This window comes from Aotus nancymaae, unplaced genomic scaffold (genome assembly GCF_030222135.1).
Source record: "Aotus nancymaae isolate 86718 unplaced genomic scaffold, 86718_ANA_hifiasm-v0.15.2.pri h1tg000029l, whole genome shotgun sequence".
In the NCBI taxonomy this organism is placed as follows: domain Eukaryota; kingdom Metazoa; phylum Chordata; class Mammalia; order Primates; family Aotidae; genus Aotus; species Aotus nancymaae.
In genome coordinates, this window is record NW_026988442.1 from 9,072,709 (window position 1) to 9,099,403 (window position 26,695).

General features: G+C 45.0%; 1 protein-coding gene across 1 annotated transcript in view; it reads right to left on the bottom strand.

The window, feature by feature from the left end:
- Window positions 1-2,440: 2,440 nt before the first annotated feature.
- The window catches only part of TMC2 (transmembrane channel like 2), a 63,684-nt gene continuing 39,429 nt past the window's right edge, over window positions 2,441-26,695 (bottom strand). The window contains exons 10-18 of the mRNA XM_012455314.2: window positions 25,830-26,009; window positions 24,151-24,300; window positions 22,891-23,019; window positions 20,040-20,107; window positions 18,908-19,147; window positions 13,990-14,115; window positions 8,423-8,501; window positions 7,109-7,226; window positions 2,441-2,658 (exon numbers count right to left, since the gene is read on the bottom strand). Coding sequence (XP_012310737.2) covers window positions 2,441-2,658; window positions 7,109-7,226; window positions 8,423-8,501; window positions 13,990-14,115; window positions 18,908-19,147; window positions 20,040-20,107; window positions 22,891-23,019; window positions 24,151-24,300; window positions 25,830-26,009 — 1,308 coding nt within the window. The remainder of the gene's footprint in view (window positions 2,659-7,108; window positions 7,227-8,422; window positions 8,502-13,989; window positions 14,116-18,907; window positions 19,148-20,039; window positions 20,108-22,890; window positions 23,020-24,150; window positions 24,301-25,829; window positions 26,010-26,695) is intronic.

The window sequence follows — 26,695 nt, forward strand, 5'->3', positions numbered from 1 at the left end:
CTCTGGGGGAAACCAGCAGCCATGTTGTGAGGATACCCAAGCAGCTCTATGGAGAGCCTCACATGGAGAGTAACCCAGGTCCCCTTCAATAGCCAGCAGGGAACCAAAGCCTCCTGCCAGTAGCCATGTGTGAGCCATCTTGAGAGCAAACCTTTCAGCTCTAGTCAGACCTTCCAATAATTGTGACTGAGAATTTGACTGAAATATCCAGAATCACATCTGCCTAGCTAAGCCACTCCCAAATTTATAACCCACAGAACAGAAACTACGTACAATAATAAATAATTGTTTATTGTTTTAGGCTGTTATGTTTTGGGAATAATTTGTTATGCAGCATTAGGTAACACATACATTCCATCACATAAAATTACACTTCATCAGATCAGGATGGTTTGTTTGTGTTTGTGGTGGGTATTTAGGTGTATTAGTAACCAGAGGAGGCCTGACAGTAATCACTAGGGGGGACCAATGGCTCAGGCAGGCAGAGTGTTCCCTTCCTCAGGGCCTAACATTCTGACACAGAAGGCCAGCTGTTGGTGTGGTGGCCATCTTTGGGCCTTCTGGTCCTGAGTGCCAGGATCCCTGTACTGAGGTCTCAGGGAGGTTAGCTTGGGGGAAGGCATATGACACAGGTGGTTTTGGATTTGGGGATTGGACCTGGGTTCCATGGAAACTGGGCATTGCAACATGTCTCTTTAACCTTGCCAGGAGACAGATTGGTGTAAAATAATTTATCCTGTTTCTCCTGGTCACATATCCCTATTATTCCATTGCAGTTTGTATATGTGTGAAGTTTTGGTGCTGGGTCGAGAAGGGAAAGGATTTGGGAGGAAGTTAGAAATTATTTTAATTGTACAACTTATGAAATGGCTATAAAAATCTCCAACTCTACCAGGGTTTTGCCCGACTTTCTGGGTGTGGGAGATTCTCCTGAGAACCCCTGGAGACCTGGTTGGGTGGTGGCTGTAACAGCTGGTATGGTACACTCAGAGACATGGGGTGAGAGAGTCCCTTGATCCCAAGGCCACACTGCTCACCTGGGTCTGGAAGCACAGAGTGGAGGAAGGGAAGGAGCTGTGTGCAAGATAGCTGGGCTGTTGCAGAGTCCTGGACTGTGACTCCCACCCTGCCAAGGCTCTGCCCTTGCCATCAAGGGCTTCTTAATGGTCTGGCCCCCGGCTTCTTCCCCCTAAGAAATATTCTGCATAGAACCATGATATGACACTAAGTGAACATAGAATCCCAAGAGACAACGCTCTGCATTGTACCTTTTGTAAAACTCTTCAAAGAAACCATCTTCAAGGTCCCTTGTACAATAATCTAGTTATTGAATTCTTTTTAAAATTTGGTGCGTGAAAAATATTTTTCTGCCCTGGGGAAGTTTTCTTTTGAGATAAGAGGCACTGGGCGGCTCACTTGCTCCTGTGATTCACTGCTAGGCGGCTGCAGTCCCTGTTTTGTGCTCCATGGTGTAAGCTTCCCTCGGGCTGGGTACTGGGGTATCGCCAATCTTCCCACCACTCCCCACTCACCATGACTGGTCTTTGGTCCATTTACCTTTATTTTCATTCACTTCTTGGACATTTTATTTGTTTGTTTGTTTATTTAATTGTAGAGACAAGGGTCTTGCTATCTTGCCCAGGCTCATCTTAAACCCCTGGCCTCCCACTTCAGCCTCTTAAATTGTTGGGATTACAGGTGTGAGCCATCATGCTTGGCCAGATTTCTTGTTGTTGTTGTTGAGACAGGGTCTCACTCTGTTGCCTAGGCTGGAGTGCAGTGACATGATCTTAGCTAACTGCAACCTCTGCCTCCTCTCACATCCAAGTGTTTGATCTGTTTGAGGCAGATCATTTGAGGTCAGGAATTCGAGACCAGCCTGGCCAACATGGTGAAATCCCATCTCTACTAAAAATCCAAAAAGTGATCCTTTTGCCTCAAGCCTCCTGAGTAGCTGGGACTCCGGGGTGTGTGGCACCACACCTAGCTAATATTTTTGTATTTTTTGTAGGGATGGGGTTTCACCATGTTGCTTAGTCTGGTTTTGAACTCCTGGGCTCAAGCGATTCACCCAAGTTGGCCTCTGTGCCCAGCTCACTTTCTCTGGATTGAGAAACGTAGGCCCTTCTGCATCCCCCTCCCAGTTAAGGGAGCTGGCAGAAACCTGTGTCCCTAACCGTGTCCCATGGAAAAAGTCTACGAGGGTGGTCATGGCCCTTCCCCAACTCCCAAAGTCTGGAGTCAAGGTCGACCACTGTGAGCGTGGAGTTCAGAATTGTCTTCCTCCTTTGGTAGCTGACAAGGGCCTGAAGGAATCAAAGTTCTCACATTCCAAGAGAGGAGAGAGAGAGTGTATGTGAGAGGAAGGAAGGGAGAGAACCTTGGTTTGGTGTGTGTGAAACTGGGGAACTCGAGGGTCAGCTCCCAGGAGTCCCAGCCATCAGTGGGGAGGTCTCTGAGCACTCTTCCCAGAGGCTGACCTCCACAGATGAGTCTGAGATGGGGGGTGGCCAGAATCTGTTCTGACTCCAGGAGGCCGAGATATAGGAAGGTGTCCAGAGACAGGCAACAGGGTCCCCCTGGCAGAATTGGAGGTCCCAGGGCCCTGCGCCTTCTTGTCCATGGCCTGGCTTTGGCTGGCAGAGGGAGGACTGGTCTCTGGAAAACGAACCAAGACAAGAAAGAGGAAGTGGGAGATTTGATACAGGTTGAGTTGAAGCTTTCCAGAGCCGCCCTGCGGTATGTGTAGGTTTTAGTCCTGTTTGGTGATGCGAGAGGTGTCGGATTGCGCTCAGCTGTCTTGGGGTCACCTTGGCCTGGCTTTTGCATAAACACATCTGTTGGAGGAGTATGGTCTGCTGGCTGGAGAACTTGATTTTGAACCCTGGCCTTAGGCTAGACTCTGATCCCGGGTTTTCGAGAGTATAAAATTGGGACAGGAATAACAGCAGCCTCACAGGCTGACTGCCAGGGTCGAATGTGATGATGGACGGGAAGGGGCCGTGGGAATTGTTTGCAATCAGATCTACTTTCCAGTCCTTCATTGTTTCCTTCCCCTCCCCTAACTCCAAGTTAGGGACAATGACTGCTCCTTACCAAACCCAGTCCCGCTTCTTCTGGGACACGGAAATGGCTTTGGTTCCCTTGTGGATAATTGTGGCCTGTGCTGGAGTTTCAGGCTGTGATGGGACCACATTCACATGTTCCCTAGGCTTTTCCCCTTGCATTAGCTTGATACAGGCTGAGCCCCAAGATGGAAGGAGCCAGGGTCCCCATGATAGCACTCATGGCTGTCAGGTGAAAACACCCAACTTGGACTTTGTGTTGAGTGAGAAGTGAACTTTTATTATTTTATTTTATTTTATTTTATTTTTGAGAAGGAGTCTCTGTTGCCCAGACTGGAGTGCCGTGGTGCAATCTTGGCTCACTGCAACCTTCGACTCCCTGATTCTTCTCCTGCCTCAACTTCCTGAGTAGCTGGGATTACAGGCATGCACCACCACACCCAGCTAATTTTTGGATTTTTAGTAGAGAAGGGTTTTCATTTTCACTATGTTGGCCAGGACGATCTCCTGACCTCGCGATCCACCCACCTTGGCCTCCTAAAGTACTGGAATTACATGTGTGAACCACTGTGCCCCGCCAAGAAGTGAACTTTTATTGTGTCTGAGCCGCTAGCCATTTTGTGCCTCTTTGTCGCAGCAGCTAGTATCATTTTGTTACAGCTAATACTTAAAAATAATAATAAAAATAAATAAAATTTCAATTACTAAGGAATTGGAATGCTTGTATTAAAAAAACATTCAGGGCTGGGCACGGTGGCTCACGCCTGTAATCCCATCACTTTGGGAAGCTGAGGAGGTCAGATCACAAGGTCAGGAGTTCGAGATCAGCCTGGCCAATATGCTGATACCTTGTCTCTACTAAAAATTCAAAAAATAGCTGAGCTTGATGGTGGGTGCCTGTAGTCTCAGCTACTTGGGAGGCTGAGGCAGGAGAATCGCTTGAGCCTGGGATGCAGAGGTTGCAATGAGCTGAGACTGCACCACTGCATTCCAGCCTGGATGACAGAGCAAGACTCTGTCTCAAAAAAAAAAAAAAAAAAAGTTCAGGCTGGGTGCAGTGGCTCATGCCTATAATCCCAGCACTTTGGGAGGCTGTTTGAGGCAGATCATTTGAGGTCAGGAATTCGAGACCAGCCTGGCCAACATGGTGAAATCCCATCTCTACTAAAAATCCAAAAATTAGCCAGGCATGGTGGCAGGTGCCTGTAATCCCAGCTATTTGGAAGACTGAACAGAATTGCTTGAACCTGGGAGGCGGAGGTTGCAGTGAGCTGAGATCTCACCACTGCACTCCAGCCTGGACAACAGAGTGAGACTCCATCTCAAAAACAAAAACAAAATCTTCAAATTCTTAAACTGTCAGTCATTTCTTATGCATCTCATTCACTTCTCACATCCAAGTGTAAAGTGTCTGCATGCTGACGCTGTTTAATTTTAAAACAGAGATGATCTTTGGAAAATGGGATCACCTCAGAGATGGTCTCTTTCAACTTGACCTTTCCTCACTTCAGTGACAGTTTGAGGTGGCCTATGATCACTCCCCTTTGAAGCCCAGGACACTTTCACTTGATCTTAGCCAAAAGGCTGAGGAGCAGTAGCCCCAGGACACTTTTTTGGGAACTTTTTATGCGGACTTTTCTCACTCTTTCATCCCAGATATTCCAGTGCTTCTCTTTTCAGAGAATATAGACTATAGCACTCATTGCTTAAGGACACGGATACATTCTGAGAAATGTGTCATTAGGTGATTTTGTCGTTGTGTGACCATCATCGAATGTACTTACCCAAACCTAGATGGCATGGCCTCCTATACAGCTAGGCTATATGATTTAGCCTATCGCTCCTAGGCTATAAACCTGCACAAAACTTACTGTACCAAATACTGTAGTCAGTTGGAACATAATGGTAAACATTCGTGTATCTAAACATAGCAAAGGTACAGTATGTGAAAGATGACAAATGGTAAACCTGTCTAGGGCACTGACCATGAATAGAGCTTGCAGGACTGGAAGTTGCTCCGGGTGAGTCAGTGGGTGAGTGATGAGTGAATGTGAAAGCCTAGGACACTACTGTCACTACTGTAGACTTTATAAACATTGTGCACTTAGGCTACACTCAATAACAACTTTTTCTAGGCCAGGTATGGTGGCTCACGCCTGTAATCCCACCACTTTGGGAGGCTGAGGTGGATGGATCATGAGGTTAGGAGTTCGGGACCAGCCTGGCCAACATGGTGAAACCCCGTCGCTACTAAAAATACAAAAAATTAGCCAGGTGTGGTGGCACATGCTTATAATCCCAGCTACTTGGGAGGCTGAGGCAAGAGAATCTCTTGAACCCAGGAGGCGGAAGTTGCAGTGAGCTGAGACCATGCCACTGTACTCCAGCCTGGTGACAGAGTGAGAATAAATATTCTTTCTTCAATAATAGATAAAAACCTTGGCTTATTGTAACTTTTTTACTTTATAACCTTTTTTTTTCCCCGAGACGGAGTCTCACTCTGTCACCCAGGCTGGAGTGCAGTGGTGCTATCTTGGCTCACTGAAACCTCCACCTCCTGGGTTCAAGCGATCATCCTGCCTCAGCCTCCCGAGTAGCTGAGACTACAGGTGCGTGCACCACACCCGGCTAAGTTTTTGTATTGTTAGAAGATAACAGGTTTCACCGTGTTAACCAGGATGGTCTCAACCTCCTTCGTGATTTGCCTGCCTTCTATAATCCCAAAGTGCTGGGATTATAGAAGTGAGCCACAGCACCTGGCCTACTTTATAAACTTAAATTTTAAAAAACATTTTGTCTCTTTTATAATAACAGTTGACTTAAAACACAAATACATTGACCACCTGTACAAGAATATTTTTTCCTTATATCCTTATTTGATAAGCTTTTTCTATTTTTAAATTAAGGTTTTTTTTTTTTTTTTTTTTTGAGACAGAGTCTCACTCTGTTGCCCAGGCTTGAGTGCAGTAGTGCAATCTTGGCTCACCACAACCTCTGCCTTCAGGGTTTAAGCGATTCTCCTGCCTTAGCCTCCTAAGTAGCTGGGATTACAGGCATGTGCCACCATGCCCAGCTAATTTTTATATTTTTGGTAGAGACGAGGTTTCACTATGTTGGTTAGGCTGGTCTCAAACTCCTGACCTCATGATCCGCCCACTTTGGCCTCCAAAGGTGCTGGGATTACAGGCGTGAGCCATCGCGCCTGGCCAAATTAAGGATTTTTTTTCTTTTTACTTTTTAAATGTTTCTTGTTAAAAACTAAGACACAACACACACATTAGCCTAGGTCTACAAAGGGTTGGGACCCTCATTATCACGGTCTTCCACCTCCACATCTCGTCCCACTGGAAAGTCTTCAGGGGCAATAGCACACATGGAGCTGTCATCTCCTATGATAGCAGTGCCTTCTTCTGGAATACCTCCTGAAGGACCTGCCTGAGCCCGTTCTACAGTTAACTCTTTTTTATATAAGTAGAAGGAATCCACTCTAAAATAATAGTAAAAAGTATAGTATAGTAAACATATAAGCCAGTAACACTATCATCGTCAAGTATTCTGTGTCATACATAATTTTATGTGCTAGACTTTTCTAAAACTGGCAGCTCAGTAGGCTTGTTTATACCAGCTCACCACAGACATGAGTAATGTGTTTTGCTATGATGTTGACAGCTACGTCACTTGGCAATAGGAATTTTTCAGTTCCATTATGATCTTATGGGACCACCGTTTTATATGCAGTCCATGGTTGATCCAAATGGTATTAAGGGGTGCATGACAGCACCGCTGCCAGCTGGTATTCATTGGCTCATTCTCTGTGCCAGGAATTCTGGTAGGCACTTTTGCATGATTTCATCTCAGCTTCACCATCCCATGAAGCAGCTGCTATGATTGACCCTGATATTCACCTGTCCAATTTCATAAGCTAATCATTGTTAGGATTCTGATTTCAATCCCAGAACAGTCTAATTTCACACTGTTTCATAGGCTCTTTACACCTTTCCATGTGGCCTTGTAAAACATAATCATCATGACAAAGCGCTTACCTTCCTTGGTGAGTTGGAGCTGGGTGGCATTTTTGGAGCTGCTTTTCAGTGTGTCCCCTGAATCTCTGGCTGTGGCTTTGCCTTTGACAGACTTGTGGCTCTTCTCAACTTCATGGAGCTGCAGGAAATAATGAACTGTTGGTCCTGGCCAAGGAAATGGGTGTTTGAGGCTCAGAGGTGCTGAGTGAACTTTTTTTTTTTTTTTAGATGGAGTCTCACTTTGTTACCCAGGCTGGAGTATAATGGCACGATCTTGGCTCATTGCAACCTCTGCCTCCTGGGTTCAAGTGATTCTCCTGCCCGCAGGCTCTCAAGTAGCTGGGATTCCAGGTGCTCACCACCACACCTGGCTAATTTTTGTATTTTTAGTATAGACAGGGTTTCACCATGTTGGCCTGGCTGGTCTTGAACTCCTGACTTCAGGTGATCCACTGGCCTTGGCCTCCCAAAGTGCTGAGATTACAGGTATGAGCTACTGCACCCAGCCTGTTTTCAGTTCTTGGTGACTACCTTAAATTGCCTGTGACTGGTCCTCACAATTGATTGAGAGGGCAGCCTGAGGCTCACAGATTCACACAACCATTGAAGAATCATGTAGCCAGAGGACAGCAACCCTCTCAATCCTCTATTTCAATGGTTTTCTATACCTGGGCAGGAGCCCAGGGAGATTAACAGAAGAAGGTGTGGATGGTGGGGACCAGCAGCAAGACAGATGAGATTCATTCCAGAAGAAGTACAGAGAAAGCAAGAACAGGGGTTAGGGAGAGTTAGGGTCTGACCTTTAGGGTGTGTGTCTGTGTGTGTGTGTGGTGTGTGTGTGTGTGTGTGTGTGTGTGGAGAGAGCAGTCAGAAGTAGGGTGTCAGCTGGGATGTTGAGAGAGGCTTCACGTGTGAAGGGAATTCAGGAGATCTTTTCAGCTAAGGAGCACAAGAAATAGTTATTAGCACAAGAAATAATATTGTCATTTTGACAACAATATTTCCTTTAGTATTTAAATATTCACTTTAATCTTTAGGAATTATTGTGGGTACTGGCTTTTTCTGTATGAGCATTGGTTGAACTCACTGAATTTCTTCTGTTCTTTAGCAACCCCTTGAAATTTAAGTCATATTGTCACACATCACCAAATAGCCTCAATAATATAAATGCATGCTATTGAATCTCACAAGTCTACTTCCTATAATACAGATATTTGGGATTTGGTTTAGAAGAAAGTCATTTAGATAACACAGCTGCGATCACAGAGCAAATTAGCAAAAACCAAAAACATGATCTCTTTTTACCCTCCGGGATGAAACTCCCAACAGACTCACCGCTTGGATTTTCTTCCTCAGCTGGGCATTAGCTTGGGAAAGGCTTTTGGAAACTGAGTTCAGGTAGTAAATGGCCAGGCTGCAAGAGAAAAACATGCCTCCTATGGTTCTGTGATCTTGGCAGATGACAGGAGCTGGGTGCCTTTCTTGGGGAATCAAGGCAGGATTCCTGGAATAGCTACCGAGGCTCTGCCTCTGGGTGGGGGGTGGGTGTCCTACAGTCTTATGCTCTCTTCTCAGTGTGCTGGGATTACAGGCTTGAGCCACTGCGCCTGGTGCAAAAGTATATTTCATCACCAAATATAAATTGACTTTTTCCCCCTGGGAGGTACTAATTAATCCTACAGAGAAAAAATATATCTAAGAATTAAATAAAATATAACATTTTCATTGTTCACAAATGAGAAAATGACCTGGAAGATTCAAGAACTTTGGTTGAATAAATATAAACAATACACTCATAGGGTGGCTGTGTAAGCCTGTTTTCATACTGCTATAAAGAACTACCCAAGACTGGGTAATTTAAAAAGGAAAGAGATTTAATTGACTCACAGTTCAACATGGCTAACTAACAATCATGGTGGAAGGTGAAAGGGGACGCAAGATATCTTCTTTACAAAGTGGCAGGAAGGAGAAGTGTTGAGTAAAGTGGGAAGAGCCCCTTATGAAACCATCAGATCTTGTGAGAGCTCACTCACTATGACAAGAGCATCATGGGAGAAACTGCCTCCATGATCCAATTACCTCCACCTGGTCCCTTCCTTGAAATGTGGGGATTATGGAGATTACAAATCAAGATGAAATTTGGGTGGGGACACAAAACCTATCTGTATTGGTGGCTGAATAATAAAAAAAAGACAGAGTCTTGCTCTGTCACCCAGGCTGGAGTGCAGTGGCATGGTCTCGGCTCACTGCGACCTCTGCCTTCCGGATTCAAGGGATTCTCCTGCCTCAGCCTCTCAAGTAGCTAGGATTACAGGCGCACACCACCACGGCTGGCTCATTTTTGTGTTTTTAGTAGTGATGGGGTTTCACCATACTGGCTAGGCTGGTCTCAAACTCCAGACCTCAGGTGATCTGCCTGCCTCAGCCTCCCAAAGTGCTGGGATTACAGGTGTGAGCCACCGCGCCCGGCCTTCTTTCTGAATTCTAACGAAAATGATCACAGATTATTTTTGTTGTTGTTTTGGTGCTAGGCAATCTGACTCTGTGGAAAATCAAATGAGCAAAGAAGGGAAAGACTCCTTATTCTGGTCTTGACTGAGGGACTTGCATTGGTCCAGCTCTCCAGAGAAAAACAACTGTAAATGCTGAGCAAAATTTACAAAACTGTAGTTTAAGACATGGGAGAGCGACTAGACAGGCAGACTACAGGGGCTTGATGCTTGAGGGAAGGGAAGCATGTGAGGTGCGTGCCACATTCCTCCAGGGTTTCTCCTTGAGAGTATTTTCCAATTTGTGACCCAGAAGCAGAGTCCAAGCAGAAAGTGGACATCTTACAATGTGGAGAAGACGCAGGTAAGAGTTAATTACTGCCAATCTTTGTGACTTTGTGGGAGGAAAGTCTCATAAGTGCCAAAGCAGGAGACTGAAGTCTCAGCCAGTTCCTGTCTAATAAATAGAATATAGAAAGAAGAGTCTATTTAGGAATAAGTATCATGAGTGATTAGATATTAGTCTTATTGAATATTAAGTATCAAGAGTGATTAGATATTAGTCTTACTGAATATTAAGCCTTGAGTAAAGTCCGCTTGTACTTTATGCATAATTATTTAGGAACTTCAGGTTGCTGTGGTCAGGGACTGATAGGGGACACTATGACTGTGGCCATGAGGCAAAAGCATTAATACCTGTCGAACATCGACTGGTGGTAATCAGCAGAGACAACCTCTTGAATGCCGAAACCAAGCCCTCTGTCACACCCTCGTAAGGTTGCTGGAGGGCATCTGAAATCTCTGCCGTAGCGCCAGTGCTTGGGGAAGCACCCGTTACTCAGCAGACCTTGGAAGGGAACATCTCCTGTCCTTGGGTGAGCTGGAGAACACACCACTCCCCCGGGCTCTTGTGGAAAGACTGATATCAATCAGCCCAACCTGAGCTACCCAGGGGTTTAATTGTCTCTATGTGGTGCTGTGCTGTATTGGCCACAGTCTGTGTCTGCTTTCACTCCCTACTTCTGCACCTGGTTCCTGTTTTGAAGACAAAAAGAAGTAGCATAAATCTTGAAGCCTTTGTTCTTACTTGGCAAGCATAACATAAAGTGCTGATGCATCTCGCTGCCCCCTTGTTTGGATACTTGAAAGCCCTGGGCCCCTTGTTCCTTAGACACGTGATCTGTTTGAAGATTCACCCTACTTGCCCTGCTCCCCTGTTTTGTACCTAATAAAAGTCATAGTGTACAGGCATTCGGGGCCACTACCGGACTCCACGTACTAGGTGGCAGTGGACCCCTGGGCCCAAATTTGTTTTTTCCTCTTTATCTCGGTGTCTTGTGTCTTTATTTCTACAGTCTCTCGTCTCTGCACCTGTAGAGAACACCCACTGGAACCAGTAGGGCTGGACCCTATAGGACTTGAGGGACAGAATCCCAGAGAAGAACAAATTGCAGATAAATAAGCCAAACTCTGCATACAAATTACCCTCAAATGATTGACCAATTCTTCAATTGCTTCAGGAAGCCCAGAAGAAAACGACACCAGGGAGGCTGAAGAGCAGAGCAGAGATTTCACGGTGGCTGTAGCAGTACTACTGGAGAAAGAGAGTGAGCAAAAACTGCAGAACTGGGAAAAGAGAGAACGAGCTTTAAGCCCTGCCAAGATGGAGGGAATTGGTAAACACCGTAGGCTTTCAGTTGAGATCCCTAAAAGACCGTGCTCAATAGTAAGGATCACATTGTAGGAGTAAGGTCAGTGTCTTGGAAATAGGGCAAAACTGAAATAAATCAGCCCTGAGAAAGCCCAAATCTAGCAATAGCAAACTGTTTTCCAAAGATGGCCACAATAATATAACTCCCATCTTACATGTGCTTCCAGAATCTTGCCATTGCCTCATCAAGAGATGAGTCTATATTTCTTTCTCTAGAACCTGGGTATCCCTTTGTGATTGCCTCAGTAGAGTATGGCAGGAGTAAGTAAAGATGCCATGGATATCCACTGCATTCTCTTGGGATGCTTGCTCCTGAAACTCAGCCACCATACTATGAGGAAGCCCAATCATCAGCTTGCGGGAAGGAACTGAGGCCTCTAGTCCATAGCGCTTGTTGAGTTCCTAGCTGACAGCCAGTGCCAACTGGCCAGTCATGTGAGCAACCATCTTTTTTTTTTTTTTTTTTTTTTGAGATGGAGTCTTGCTCTGTCGCTAGGCTGGAGTGCAGTGGCGCAATCTTGGCTCACTGCAACCTCTGCCTCCCGGATTCAAGCTATTCTCCTGCCTCAGCCTCCTGAGTAGCTGGTACTACAGGTGTGTGCCACCATGCCCAGCTAATTTTTATATTTGTAGTAGAGACAGGGTTTCACCATGTTGACCGGGATGGACCCAATCTCTTGACCTTGTGATCTGCTGGCCTCGGCCTCCCAAAGTGTTGGGATTACAGGCATGAGCCACCAAGCCTGGCTGTGAATGACCATCTTGAAAGTGGACTTTTCAAAAAAAAAAGAAAGTGGACCCTCCAGCCTCCAGCTGAGCTGACCCAGATGAAGTTGAGTAAAGAGGAAAAGAATGATTCCTACTAAGCTCTACCTAAATTGCAGATTCATTAATAAAATATTATTTTTCAGTTTTTGGGGTTGTTTCTTATGTAATAATAGATAGCTAAAACATCAAGCCTTGACAGGATTAAGTGATCTAGTATTCCATTTGCCTTTCAGGAAAAAAAAACCCATCCCTTTGAGGAAAGATAACATTATTCATAGCCTCTATAATTTTTTATCCACATGTCTGGAATCTAGTGAAAATTACATGCATGCTAAAATTAGGGCTGATGATAAACAAGAGGAAAACGAATGACAACAAAAATACACCTAAGTGGTCCAGATAATGGAATACCAGACTGGGATTTTAAAAATAATTATAATCACTATGTTCAAGAAAATAGAAAGTTGGAGAATTTCACCAGAGAGTTGGAAGTTATAAATAATAGTCAAAGGGAAATACAGCCACTTGGAGAGCAATTCTGTAAGATCTAAAAAGATTGAAGAAACACATGCCTGTGACCCTCAATTCTGCCTCTAGATTGTGCAAGGAGATATATACAAAATGTTGGCTGGAGCGCAGTTTCCAACAGCCCAAAAGTGGAAACAGCCTAACTATCCCTATGCAGAGGAACGGATAAACTGTGGCGTATTCATGCAACGGAACATAGTAGCGCCTTCAAACGTGTACTCATGTATCCACATGGATGAATCCCCTCAATATAATGTTGATTGAGGAAAAGCATATAATGTGAACCATTCATGAAAAGATTTAAAAGTCTTTAAACAGTAGTATATATACATGTGATTAAAAGTACAAAATATGCACGGAAATAATGAAATCTAGTCTGAATAATAGTTACCTTTGGGGAGGGAGGAAGAAAGAAGGATTGGATGGGTCTTGAAGTGTATCTGTAATGTTTTATTTCTGTTACAAAGAAAGATAAACCTGAAGTAAATATTGCAAAATGTTAACATCTGTTTATTCTTGTGATAGTGTACATGGTTGTCTCTACTCATTTGTATGCTGGGAATATTTCATAATTTTTAAAAATGCATGCCAAGATTTTTTTTTATAAAGAAAAATGCTAACATTTTTACTAGCACATTTTTTGACGACAGCAATTCCAATCCAAGACTCTGGCTTCCTGCTTTTCTTCCCTGGTTCCTTCTTTGAGCATTTACTGTTTGCCAGCTATGCTCTAGGCGTTAGGCTGGCATTGGGGATACAGAGATTTTCAAACTCGTTTTCTATCCTCAGGACTTTAACAGTTGTTGAGGGCAACGGTGATGAAGGAACCAGCTTGTTCCAGTGCATAAGCTGCTCAATCGAGTAGTGCTGTGGGCCCAGCCAGGGTCAGGCCAAATCACCGTTCAGCTTCCTAAGAGGCTCAGAGCCCACAGTTCTCTGATATTTCTAGTGAGCATTTTAGCGGGAGTAGTTGGAGATACTGTCAGGGCTCACCCAAATTTTCAGTGTGCTCCAAAAGACTTGCACTTGCTGGTGCCTTCATCTCTGTGACCAGAAGCTTCCCTTTCATCTTGGACCCCCCAGTGACACCCACTGAAGCCATTTTACCCAGGAATGCTGCTGGGAGCTGGTCTACAAATGCCCCGAATCCTCCACACTTAGGGAGGGATAACGCTGAGGCACACTGCCTTCCAGAATTCCCACAGTGATAACCATGCACTTTCTTTCCCTTCCCTGTCTGAAGTTCTACCCCCTCCCCAATAAAATACTTGCACTTAAATCCTCATCATGAGTCTGCTTCTGGGGAGTGCAGACTAAGAAGGCAAGATGAAAAGGACCTGCCAAGGAAGTCTTGAATTGAAGGAGAGGTTTCCGTGGGGTGGAGCCATGGGTCCTGGCTAACTTACAACATCAGCAGGATGGCTGGGATGATCAGGCCTGGATTGGTGAGGAAAGCAAAGATCTTGCCCAGGAAGGTTGGGAAATCGTTTTCAATGGTCTCCTGGAGGACATCATACATTCTGTTTTTCCCACTGGAAAATGGAGAGAACACATTATAACATGCTGCAGAGTGCCTGTGGCATTCACAACTGTGTCCACGCCCCCTCAGGTCCAGGGCTGCTGCTCGCCACTGCTTTCCTGGAAGAACCAGAGCTCTGCTCCAAATGAACTGCGAGTAAAAAATTCCCCTTGAGGGATTACCATTCTGGCGAGGGTTGATAGTTGTGTTGGCACACTGGCTCACGAGCTTTCTATCCTAAGTAACTTATAACCTCTCAGCCTTCACTGGTCTTTTGTGTCTGACGCCTTCCTCAGCCAGAAAAAAATGGGTTTTCTCATATATTCTAATGGGAGAAATTGCCTGTGTTTGTAGCTACCAGACCAACATGGAGCTTCCTTTGGGTCTGGAAACAGTTCTGCAGAGGCTGATGTGCTGGACAACCTGAGTGTCTCTCAGAAACGCCTACAGTTAACCTTCGGATTGTAAGTCTAGGGGATATTGGATTACCTAGGACAGGTTCCTGGACAGTTCGCAACTGTAATTTTTATTTTCTTTAAATACTTAAGAAGCATAAGGCAGATTTACTTCTATAAATGCTGGCCCAGAGACTCCTGGATACTGCTGGCTCTTGGTTGGTAATTTTGGTGCCAAGAGATGGACTGTGGGGTTTGAAATTCCTGGCTTAAATCCTTGCTCTCCCATTGATCACTTGTGAGACACTTAGACAATCATTCTCTTTTTTTTTTTTTTGGGACAGAGTCTCACTCTGTCACCCAGGCTGGAGAGCAGTGGTGCAATTTCAGCTCACTGCAATCTCCACCCCCGAGTTCAAGCAATTCTCCTGCCTCAGTCTCCCAAGTAACTGGGATTACAGGTGTGCACCACCATGCCTGGCTAATTTTTTGTGTTTTTTGTAGATATGGGGTTTTACCATGTTGGCCACGCTAATCTCAAACCTCTGACCTCAAATGTTCTGCCCACCTCGGCCTCCCAAAGTGTTGGGATTACAGGCGTGAGCCACTGTGCCTGGCCTGTCACCTATTTTCATATGGTTCGTGAGCTAAGAATCATTTTTACATTTTTAAGTAGCTGAAAACAAATCAAAACAGGAATACTATTTTGTGACATGTAAAAATTGAAGTATAAAATTAAAATTTTCGTGTCTGTAAATAAAGTTTTCAGCTCATTCATTTTTTGTGCTATAATGACAGGGAAGAGCAGTTGTGTCAGAGACCATTTGTGGCTCTCTCATGCCTTGCAACTGTTGGCCAGCACACCACAAATTGCAATGATCCTCTTATAACACGACAAGATTTCAAGTGCCAGGCACATCGCTGTATCACGATGTTTAATTTATTATCATTATTATTACCAAGGCATACTCACCATGTAAGAACGAGAAAAGTGAACTTTACGTGTTAGGCTTTTATGTGACAGCAGAGTGTAGATTATTTTGTCTTTGAATTAGATGGTGTATCAGAGTCCAGTACTTGCTGTTTGTCACGCTTGTAGCTTAAAACAATACAAATTTAGTATCTTACAGTTCTGGAGTCCAGGAGTCTGAAAGGGTTTCACTGGGCTGAAACCAAGCTGGGGCAGGCATTGGATAACAGTTATACACATTGCAATACCAAAAAGGAGAAAATGGAAGGAAGAAAGGAATCACCAATCTCAAGCAATTTTGAAATCCAGTCAGCCAAGCTCCATTAGGGTTTTTTTTTTTTTTTTTTTGAGACAGAGTCTTGCTCTGTTGCCCAGTCTGGAGTGCAACGGTGTGATATCGGCTCACTGCAACCTCTGCTTCCTGAGTTCAAGTGATTATCCTGCCTCAGCCTGAGTAGCTGGAATTACAGGCACCTGCCACCACACTCTGCTAATTTTGGTATTTTTAGTAAAGATGGGGTTTCTCCATGTTGGCTGGGCTGGTCTTGTTGAACTCCTGACTTCAGGTCATCTGCCCTCCTTGGCCTCCCAAAGTGCTGGGATTACAGGTGTGAGCCACTGTATCTGGCCTCCGTTAGGTTTTGAATTCCTAAGAATAAACCCAGGGCCCAGCCCTCCAAACCTTGTTTAGGAGGAAGCCAAGAGAGGCCTCTTCCATGCGGTTCTCCCTTCAGTCTGGCATCTCAGGTCGTCTGCACTTCCACACACTCCTTCTCTAGACTGATCCCCTCCTTCTGTGTGAACCCTGTTTGCCAGGTGGCACTGCTGGAGCGCTCCTGCTAACATCACTGGGCTCCGACCATCACAGGCCTCTATCTAGGTAAGTCCCTTAGAAACTGAGAAGGACCAGATCAGCATTTCTCAGAGTGTACTTGTAGGGGACATGAGTGACTTGACTTTACATGCTAATCTGCCTGGTAACTTCTAACTAACCCGGAGTCTGGGAGTGCCTCCCACACGTCTAGTGGATGTATTTCTCTTTATGTAGGAACCCTTGTTTACTGTAAGTTTCCTCCAAAACAACCCTTGGTGCTGCTGCATAAATCACAGGGTGTGATGTCCAGAGCCACCTACACATTCCTTCCAGAGCACACATACTTTCCCCAAGATATAAGCCCCGGGTCTGGGGCATTGAGGTGTGGAGATCTACCTGCCTCGTGCTGCTTGCGACCATGCTTCTGCCTGTAAGTTACCCCTAATAAATCACCCAAACCCGACAAACTGCATTTGTCTCCTTCCTCCTTTGGGTTCGCAGCTCTTTGTGCATTTGGGGGCTGCTTTGCATATACGACCCTTTTACAGAACAGTGTTTCTCCTGATTGGTAGGCAAGGTTGCGACTAGAGTGAGGCAGGTGAGGCCTTGGGTGCACAATTTAAGAAAGTAATGCCCTCAGAGTTGCTCATGTGCAGTGTGGGGTGCCACTCGCCTGCCACACCCTATTTCCAGTCCTGTATGAGTGATCCATGCAGAAAGGGTTCTGTGGTCAATAAGGATGGAGACACTAGCTTACAGGTGTTACCTCATTGCCTCTGATTCTTCAGAGCCTTTAACAAGGGAGCACACATCAAGCATTTCAAAGTGCGATAATGGGAGACAGAGGGGGCAATATGTCCCAAACTGCTTTAACCACAGAACCTCTCCTTATGGAGTCAGCAGAGGGCTTTGTTTTCAGAAGGTCATGCATTTGGAAAGAGAACAGTAGATGCACATTATCTCTTGATCTATCTCCTTACGTAACTATTTGTCCTTTTATACAATATCCAGTCTCCTAACTAGCTTGACTTATATCGAACTCTCAGGCTTATGCTCTAGAGAGCAGAGAGCGCTCAGTTGAGGTCTGTCAAGAGTCCTCTGCAGCTGCTTCACATTTAAATGTCACATGTAAGTTTATGATAATTCATCTTCAGAATATCCACCATTACTTGTCCTATGGTAAAGTAATCCCAGGTAGTAAGTTATCTATGTGTTAAAGGGTAGAACTGTGCTGCTCAATGTGGTAGCCATTAGCCATGTGTGATTATTTTAACTGAAGTTAAGAACGAAATCCTGGCTGGGCGTGGTGGCTCACACCTGTAATCCCTGCACTTTGGGAGGCCGAGGCGGGTGGATCACGAGGTCAAGAGGTCAAGACCATCCTGATCAACATGGTGAAACCTCGTCTCTACTAAAAATACAAAAAATTATCTGGGCATGGTGGCGCATGCCTGTAATCCCAGCTACTCAGGAGGCTGAGGCAGGAGAATTGCCTGAACCCAGGAGGTGGAGGTTGAGGTGAGCCGAGATTGCGCCATTGCACTCCAGCCTGGGTAACAAGAGCGAAACTCCGTCTTAAAAAAAAAAAAAAAAAAAAAAGAATGAAATCCTGTCATTTGCAGCAACATGGATGGAACAGGAAGTCATTATGTTAAGTGAAATAAGCCAGGCACAGAAAGACAAACATTGCATGTTCTTACTCACATATAGGAGCTAAAAAACTGGATCTCACGGAGGTAGAGAGTAGAATGGGGTGACCAGAGGCTGGGAAGGATAGAGAGGAGCGGGGATGAAGCGCGGTTGGTTAACTGGTAGAAATATACAGTTAGATAGAGGGAATAAGTCCCATAGCACAGCAGGGAGATGACAGCTCACAAAAATGTATTGTATAATTTCAAAGTTCCCAACACAAAGAAAAGATAAATGTTTAGGACAGGCATGGTGGCTCACGCCAGTAATCTTAACACTTTGGGAAGCTGAGGCGAGTGGATCATTTGAGGCCAGGAGTTTGAGACCAGCCTGGACAACATGGCGAAACACTGTCTCTACTAAAAATTCAAAAAATTAATTGGGTGTCGTTGTGTATGCCTGTAGTCCCAGTTACTTTGGAGGCGGAGGCACAAGAATCGCTTGAACCTGAGAGGCAGAGGTTGCAGTGAGCTGAGATGGCACCACTGTACTCCAGCCTGGGCAACAGAGCGAGACTCTGCCTAAAATAAATAAATAAATGTTTGATGTGATCAATATCCCAGTTACCCTGATTTGATCATTATACATTGTATACATGTATCCAAATATCACATGTACTCCTAAAATATGTATAACTATCAATTAAACATTAAATAAATTAGAAAAATAAATACATGAGAAATTCATTTTCTCAGTTCCTCATTTCAAGCACTCAACACCACAGGTGGCTGGTGGCTACTGAATTGGACAGCACAGACGCAGAACAACAGAACATTTCCATCCTGGCAGAAAACACTCTTGAGCAGCATCAGTGAATCACCCAAAGCTCCATGGCCCTTTACAGGCTGGCGTGAAACCAGAACTGGAATTCTGGGCCAAGCACTCTGAGCAGATTGCCTCGGGAGGGAGGTGCTCCTGGACAACAGAGACTCTGCACCTGAACGGCCCGCAGTCAAAGGAGGGTGGGAGGGACATGATGGTGTAGGCCACCGGCAGGAGGCTGAGGAAGAGCACCAGCAGCAGGAGGCCCATGTAGAAGTTGTTGGATCGGGAGGCTTTGAACACGCGTTCATGGGGTACGTTGCTGCTCATCACCGCCCAGCACTGGAAGTACATGGAGGTCAGCAGGCGCAGCACGTTAATGCCCACCAGGCCCGGAGCATAGAAGGAGCCCATCCTGGAAGGGCAGAAACCGAACACCTGGTTGGCTGGACAGCAGGGAAGGCGAGGGAAGGGTGATAGAAGGAAATGGGATAGATGGGTTAGGGGCATGAGGCAGAGCTGCTTTCCTGGCAAGTCCCCAGGTGAGGGGCCTCCCATTTAACCAGAATATTGATCACCAAGCCAAAACCATGTAGTCCGCAGGAGTGGGAGGCACTCCGAGCATTCCTGGCTTAAGCTCCGGCCAGGATTTTACCACTGCCTCGCCCTCAGGCACCTACCAAATTATACCATCTCCTGCCTATTTCTCCTTGGTTTCCATAAATTGGTATTGCTGCTCAGAAGAGTATTTGAAGTCCTTCAATCAAGAGAATTGAGCAGTGGCTTGCCGTGAGCCCTTGGCACCTTAAAGGCCTTTGGCTGAAGTTATGTGGCCTCCTAGAACTCGCTTTTCAGAGGAGGGAGTTCCGTACTTCCTTTGCCTTCCACCTTCTCTTCCTTCTTTTTTCCCTCTCTCCTTATTTCCTTTCCTCCTCTTTTCCTCCTCCCTTCTTTACTCCTTCCTTTTCCCTTTCCTTTGTCTTTCTTCCTTCTTCCCCTTTTCATCTCTCTTCCCCACCTTCTCTCCTGCCTTCCTTCCTTTTTCCTTTTCTCCCCCAACCCCCTCTCTCCCTTTCTGTCTACTTCTATGATGGCACATGGGTGGGCCAGAAACTATCCTGCTTCTCATCTAGTCCTGCTCTCAATTTTTCACGTGGAAGAGGGGAGTGTAGAGAGGCAAGATGATGTATCCAGCCTCTTCCAAGATGATGTATCCAGCCTCTTCCAACTAGTTAAGTTGCAAAATCTGGAATTCCAGTTTTTTAATTCCTCAGATGAGGCGATCCCCGGAAAAATGGGTAACTCACCAGATCATTCCTTGGTTGAAGATCAAACCCAGCACATTTCCACTGATGTCAAACTCAGCATATGAAGGCTAGAGAGGGAGGGAGGGAGAGAGAGAAGAAGCATGTTTGGTGAAGTCAGCCAAACCCTACTACCAACCGCTGGCCAAGCCATGGCCACTCCATCCCAAATAGCCTGCTCTGGTTACTAGAGGAGGACCTTAGATTTAGCATTCTATTTCTTTAATATGTTTTCAACTTTTAAAGAAAAAATTTGACATTTTCAAAGCTGAAACTTTTAAAATGTCAGAACTGGAATTCTGGACAAAAAAAGTGAGAGTTTCTGTCTTTCGGGACTTGCAGGCTGACAGTGTGTTCTTGGGAAGACCCTTGCCTCTAAGAGAACATTTTATCAATGCTTTAATTGGAAACATACCTTGAAATTATAATCAATGAGAAATCTAATAAATAATGAAATGCAAATAATTAAATGAGGAGTCAAAAAAAAAAAAAAGCTTAAAAAAACAAACAAAACCCAAATCATCCTTCCAACTCTTCTTTCTCCTTCTCTTCTTCCTCTAGTCTGAGAGCAGTTCATGGAAAGGAAGGTGCCCAGCTTGGTTCATATTTTCAGCCTGATTTTCAGTTTTTGTGATTTGTCCAATATTTGAAAGAACATAAAATCTGTGAGCACCGAAGATATGGGGGTCCTCATGAAGCATGCTAAAGCCCTCATTCCAGTTTATCTTCCAGAAATGGAGATAAAGGGAAATGGGAACACAAGAAGAGATGAGAAGTAAGAAAAGAGAAAGAGAAAGGGCCAGCATTAATAGATGGAAGGATGAGGCATCCATGGGGTAAAGACTTGGATATTTATTTATTTATTTATTGAGACGGAATCTCGCTCTGTTGCCCAGGCTGGAGTGCAGTGGCACGATCTCAGCTCACTGCAATCTCTGCCTCCTGGTTCAAGCGATTCTCCTGCCTCAGCCTCCCAAGTAGCTAGGATTACAGGCACACACCATCATGCCCAGCTAATTCTTGTATTTTCAGTAGAGGCAGGGTTTCACCATGTTGGCCAGGCTGGTCTTGAATTCCTGACCTCAAGTGATCCACCTGCCTCAGCCTCCCAAAGTGCTAGGACTACAGGCATGAGCCACTGTGCCCAGCCTGGAATTTTAAATTTTAATATTTTAAAATGTTTGAAAAACACTTATCTACTGGGTTTCATGTCCTGTTTAGACAAATGTTCCTCACTCCAAGATTCTAAGTTCATACATGCTTTCTTTTAGAAACTTATAATTTCATTTTTTATGTTTAAAACTCTGATTCAACTACAATTAATTTATCTAGGTAAAATGAATGAGGGATATAGTCCCCCACATTTTTGTTATATGTATATATAAAATAATCCTTCCCCCCAGCATGTTTGAAAGTCTCCTTTTATCAGAAACTAGAGACCCATATAGATAGTATCTATTTCTGGACTTCCTATTCTGTTCCATTGACAAGTTGGTCTATACTCTAGTACTAGTTTTAGTTATTATAGTGCTATCATATGTTTTAGTATTATGGTAAGTCGAGTTCCTTTTATTCTTCTTTTTATTTTTTCTTTATATTTTTTTGAGACAGGGTCTCACTGTATTGCCCAGGACGGAATGCAGTGGTGTGATCAAGGGATCAAGGAATCCTCCTGCCTCAGCCTCCTGAGTAGCTGGGACTACAGGTGTGCACCACCACACTCAGCTAATTTTTAATTTTTTGTACAGATGGGGTCTTGCTAAATTGTCCAGGCTGGTCTCAAACTCCTGGACTCAAGCAAGTCTCCTGCTTTGGCCTCCCAAAGTGCTAGGATTACAGGTGTGAGCCACCACACCTGACCTTCTTCTTCTTTTTAAATAATTTTCCTGGATACTCTCACATGCTTATTTTTTAAATGAACTTTAGTATTATTTGAGTATCTTGGTGATCTTACAAATTTAAGAACAATGAACTCTTAGCAATATCTTGTGTTTCTGTCAAAGATGTCATCCTTTTTGAGCACAAAGGCTTTCATCTTTGTTCTCAGACAAGATTACGAAGCTTTCCTGGCTGCTGAGGAGTTCAGTAGACTTGTTTAAAACTGAGACTGGTGACTGAAAGAAAAAAAATGTGACAGAAACCTGTTCTGGGGCCCTTACCTGGGCCAGGCCAGGATGAGGGCTACATAGGTCAACATCCTATGGAGCCTTTCACCAGGAGCTCAGGTAAGAGGTAGGTACCACGAATGCACACCAGTGACTGCAGGCTGGGCCAGTGAGGTGTCGTGGAAGAGACATGTACGGCACAGGTGCCTGAGCCAGAGGTTCTGCCAGATCATAGAAGGCCACTAAAGAGAGGAAATGATACACATCTACCAGGTAGGTGGGGAAGAGGGCTGTAAGAGAATACGAGTCAAAGGAGGTTTCTCAAAGCTTCATCCAGAAGACAGGACCAGTGGTTATTGTATTCTTGGTGTGTTCCAGGACTTCCTGAAACATTCGCCTCCACTGTTGGATTTCAGCCTCCCTGATAAGAGCTGAGACTGCTCAGGTGCAATTCCCTATTAATCATCGGCTCAGTACTGAAGTGTGGTCCACTTTCCCCTAGGCCAAATGCCTCCATTTCCTACAATAGAAGGTCATATTGTTCATTACATTGAGAAGCAGTAGCTTCCCCTATGAAGGCAAATAGGATCCTTAAAGGAAATACAAATTAAACAGTTTTTACTCCAAAGAGCAGAGACCATCATTAAGCCTCCAAAGAAATGAAATGCCCAAGAATGCATCTGGCTTTAAGTATCAAAGAGGATGGCTGAAACTCGTCTGTGCAGAATGTCCATGAAGTGGTGACCTACAAATCCAGCCTCCAAGTCCCAGCACCAGCAGTAGTTCATGAACCGCACAAAACAAGCGCGTAGGAAGTCCCCCAGCAGGATGGTGATGTATGTTACCAGCATGTCAGACACCGTCAGCCTCATGAATTCCTGCAGAGGAACACAGGAAGCGGGGTGGGTGGAGACCTTGCCCACCTCTCCCACCCTCCCTGAAAGTATGTTGAGAGTCTCATAAACTCTCCCCCACCCACTTGACTTTGTCTCTGTGACCCTCTGATTCTTTGTGGCAGAATGGTGGTGAAGAGAGGGGACCTCGGCTCTGGAAAATGTGTAGGTCCCAGCTCTACAGATTACTAATTGTATGACTTTGGAATAATCTCTGAATCTCTTGAAGTTGATATTGATATCAATTTCTAAAGGCTATTGGGAAACTTAGTAATTACATATGCAAATTGTCTGTTAGATTGGCTATGCCCAATGTATCATTTTATCATCACTAGGATCTGAAAGCCTTGCTTCCCCACTTACTGTGAAGTGCCAGCTGCCCCTACTAAGACTAAATGTGACCACCAGTCACTGGGGACAATGCCAAACTTTTTTCACCTCCTGCTAGTTGGATTTTTTTTTGAGACGGAGTCTTGCTCTGTTGCCCAGGCTGGAATGCAGTGGCATGATCTCTACTCACTGCAACCTCCGCCTCCTGGGTTCAAGCGATTCTCCTGCCTCAGCCTCCTGAGTAGCTGGGACTACAGGCACGCACCGTCATGCCTAATTTTTCGTATTTTTAGTAGAGACAGGGTTTCACCGTGTTAGCCAGAATGGTCTCGATCTCCTGACCTCGTGATCCGCCTGCCTTGGCCTCCCTAAGTGCTGGGAGTACAGGCATAAGCCACCATGCCCAGCCCCTGGATTTTTTTTTAAAAATATATATACAGAGAAAATAAAACAGGTTTTCACAGAAACATATAGAAGAAGGACAAAAAACTGAAGGACAAAGCTTTCTCTGCATTTGTAGAATATATATAATTTACTATTTTTTTTGAAAAATTGAAAATATCTACCAGACACCATCACCACCTTTGAGACACTAAAGAGATTTGGAGTACCCAGGGGGCACAGGGTCTGCTTTAGTCATTTTATTTCCTCCAAGATAATTATGAAACGTTTGCTGGATGAACAGCTGGTAAGTTTTTAGGATTATTCCTCAAATGGAAACATCAAGGAGGGAATAACAAAGAACTGAGAACAGGGGACACCTTTTCAGAGAGCACAACTACTCACAATGCCCACGGCTGTCTCCCAGCAAGAACCCCGGGGCACATCTGCAGGGTGCAAGGGTGGTCGGGGGACACTCTCATTCCAACCCGAGGAGTTGTAATAGTTAAACAGAGTCCAGTGAGTGATGTTCTTTATTGTCTCTTCATTAGCAAGCTAGAACAGAAGATGGAGGTGTGGGGTAGGAAGGAGCCAGGGATGGTTCAACTGTTTCCACAAGAACAATGAAAGCTAGCAAATGCCACAACCCTACCATCTAGCTTCTGCCCTTCCCCTGGACAGAGTCCTTCCAGAAATTCCCTCCTCAGCCTTTCAATATGTACGGGAGAGGCTGTAGTCCTTGGGTCTTTCCCATGAAGTTATCTTCAAAGTCAGCATTCATCCATCCATCTGTCCGCCCATCCATTTGTCCATCCCTTCATCCATCCATCCATCCATCCATCCATCCATCCGAGCATTCATCCATCCATTCATGCATCTATCCAGTCATTCATTATTCTCTTGAAAATAATTTATTCAGGGTCTCTTCTGTGCATATAAAGTAGTGGTGATGCAGGAGTGACCAGGAGAGATGGGAGTTTGCTCAGAAAGATTAGAGTCTAGTAAATGACAGAGATGAACAGACAGTTGCAAAACAGAGCGATATGAGCTGTGAGAAATTCTCTCTGGGAGAAGCATCCACATCACACAATGGGGACCACAGAAGACTTCCTGGAGGCAGTGACATCTGGGCCAAAACCTCAAGGAGGATTAGTCAACTAGTCAAACATGAGGAGAGGGGTGGAGAGAGAGGCAAGAGAGAATTTTGTCCTGTGGCAGAAATGTGAGGCTCAGGAGGGTGGAGCAGTCTCCTGGGTAGGAGGGAAACCAGAGAAAAGGCAGGGAGGTTAGGGCCAGATTCAGTCACTTCCATGCTTAGAACAGTTTTCTGTTAGCATCAGGAAAATGTTCCTACAGCTCAATAATGAGGAGAAAAGGGGTGGAGAAGAGGGGCTTCAGCATCATCAGGCTCTCCCATGGTCTATTTTTTTCACTCCTCTGCTTCACTCCATTGTTAGCCATCATGCAGTTCCCTGTTGACCCAGCTGTTTCCTCTGCCTTTCCCAATGTCTGCTAAGGTCCCCAAGGTGGAATCTGGAGCCCCTCCTATGAGCTGCCATGCTGCCCTGGGCTTGCCCCCACTGAAGCACATCCCACAGCATGCTGTAATGAAGTCTGTCTCCCAGCCCAGAGTGTGAACACGCTTGGGACAGGACTGTGTCTTCCTGTCTGCTCTACCCCAGGGCCTGCCATTGTGGGTGCTCCATAATTGTGTGGTGAGCTTTGATGAACAGTTAGGTCAACCATGACCTAGCACCACCTTAGAGGACAATTCCTTGGCTGTTAATCATTTATGGCACCTATGAAACAGTGAGGAAGAGGTTGAAGATAAAATTTAAGGTAGCAAATGACATGTTTATGATGTGAAAGAAGACAACCAGAGAAAAAGAAAAAAACTACAAGAAAAGGTTAATAGTGGTCATCGTTGGCTCATAGCTTCTGGGGAGTTTTTTTTTTAAATTTTATTTTTCTGTATTTATAACATTTAATTAATATAAATTATGTATAATAAAATTATTATATTTAAAAAGAAAATACTATGGGTACCAGGAGTTGCAGTGGGGCGGGGGAGTTGTGGTTTTTACCTTGAGGTGGACATCATCCATCAGGGCCAAGAGAAACGTGTAGAGGTTTCCCAGGAAGAGTGCAAAGATGCGCCCCAGCTGCCACTTCAGTCCAGTGCGTGGGTGGTAATTCTCCAGGGCAGCGATGGTTTCAAACAGAGGGGGACAAAACATTCCAAGCAGGGACATCACGATCTCTACCTGAGGAATCGGGAAAGCCTGGGTTGTGTCATCAGCATTACTTGTTTGGCCACCATTCCTGGACTCCCATGGCTACTGCCCCCCTCCACTGCCCCTGGAGATGCCCTGGGGTCTATACAGCTTGCTGTGTGACCCTGGAAAAGACATCAACATACCCTGAGCAGTTGGCCTGTGCTTGTGTATCATAACTGCTGTGTGATCAGTTGCTGTCATGGTTGTTGCTATTAGTATTGATGAAAACAGCACTTTCTTTATGGAGCAAATGAGTTAACATATGGGGTAGTGCTTTGTGTTCTTTCTTTTTTTTTTTAATGGAGTCTCACTCTATTGCCCAGGCTGGAGTGCAATGGCATGATCCCAGCTCACTGCAACTTCCGCCTCCCAGGTTCAAGTGATTCTCCTGCTTCAGCCTCACGAGTAGCTGGGATTATAGGCGCATACTACTACACCCAGCAAATTTTTGTATTTTTAGTAGATACAGGGTTTCACCATGTTGGCCAGGCTGGTCTCGAACTCTTGACCTCGTGATCCGCCTGCCTTGGCTTCCCAGAGTGCTGAGATTACAGGGTGAGCCACCATGCCCAGTTGAGGGCTTTGTGTTCTATAAAAGTTGTGAGTTAGGTAGGAGTCACTGTGATAGCCCTCATCTAAATAGCATCAAATACAGGAAGCTCAGATCACAGATG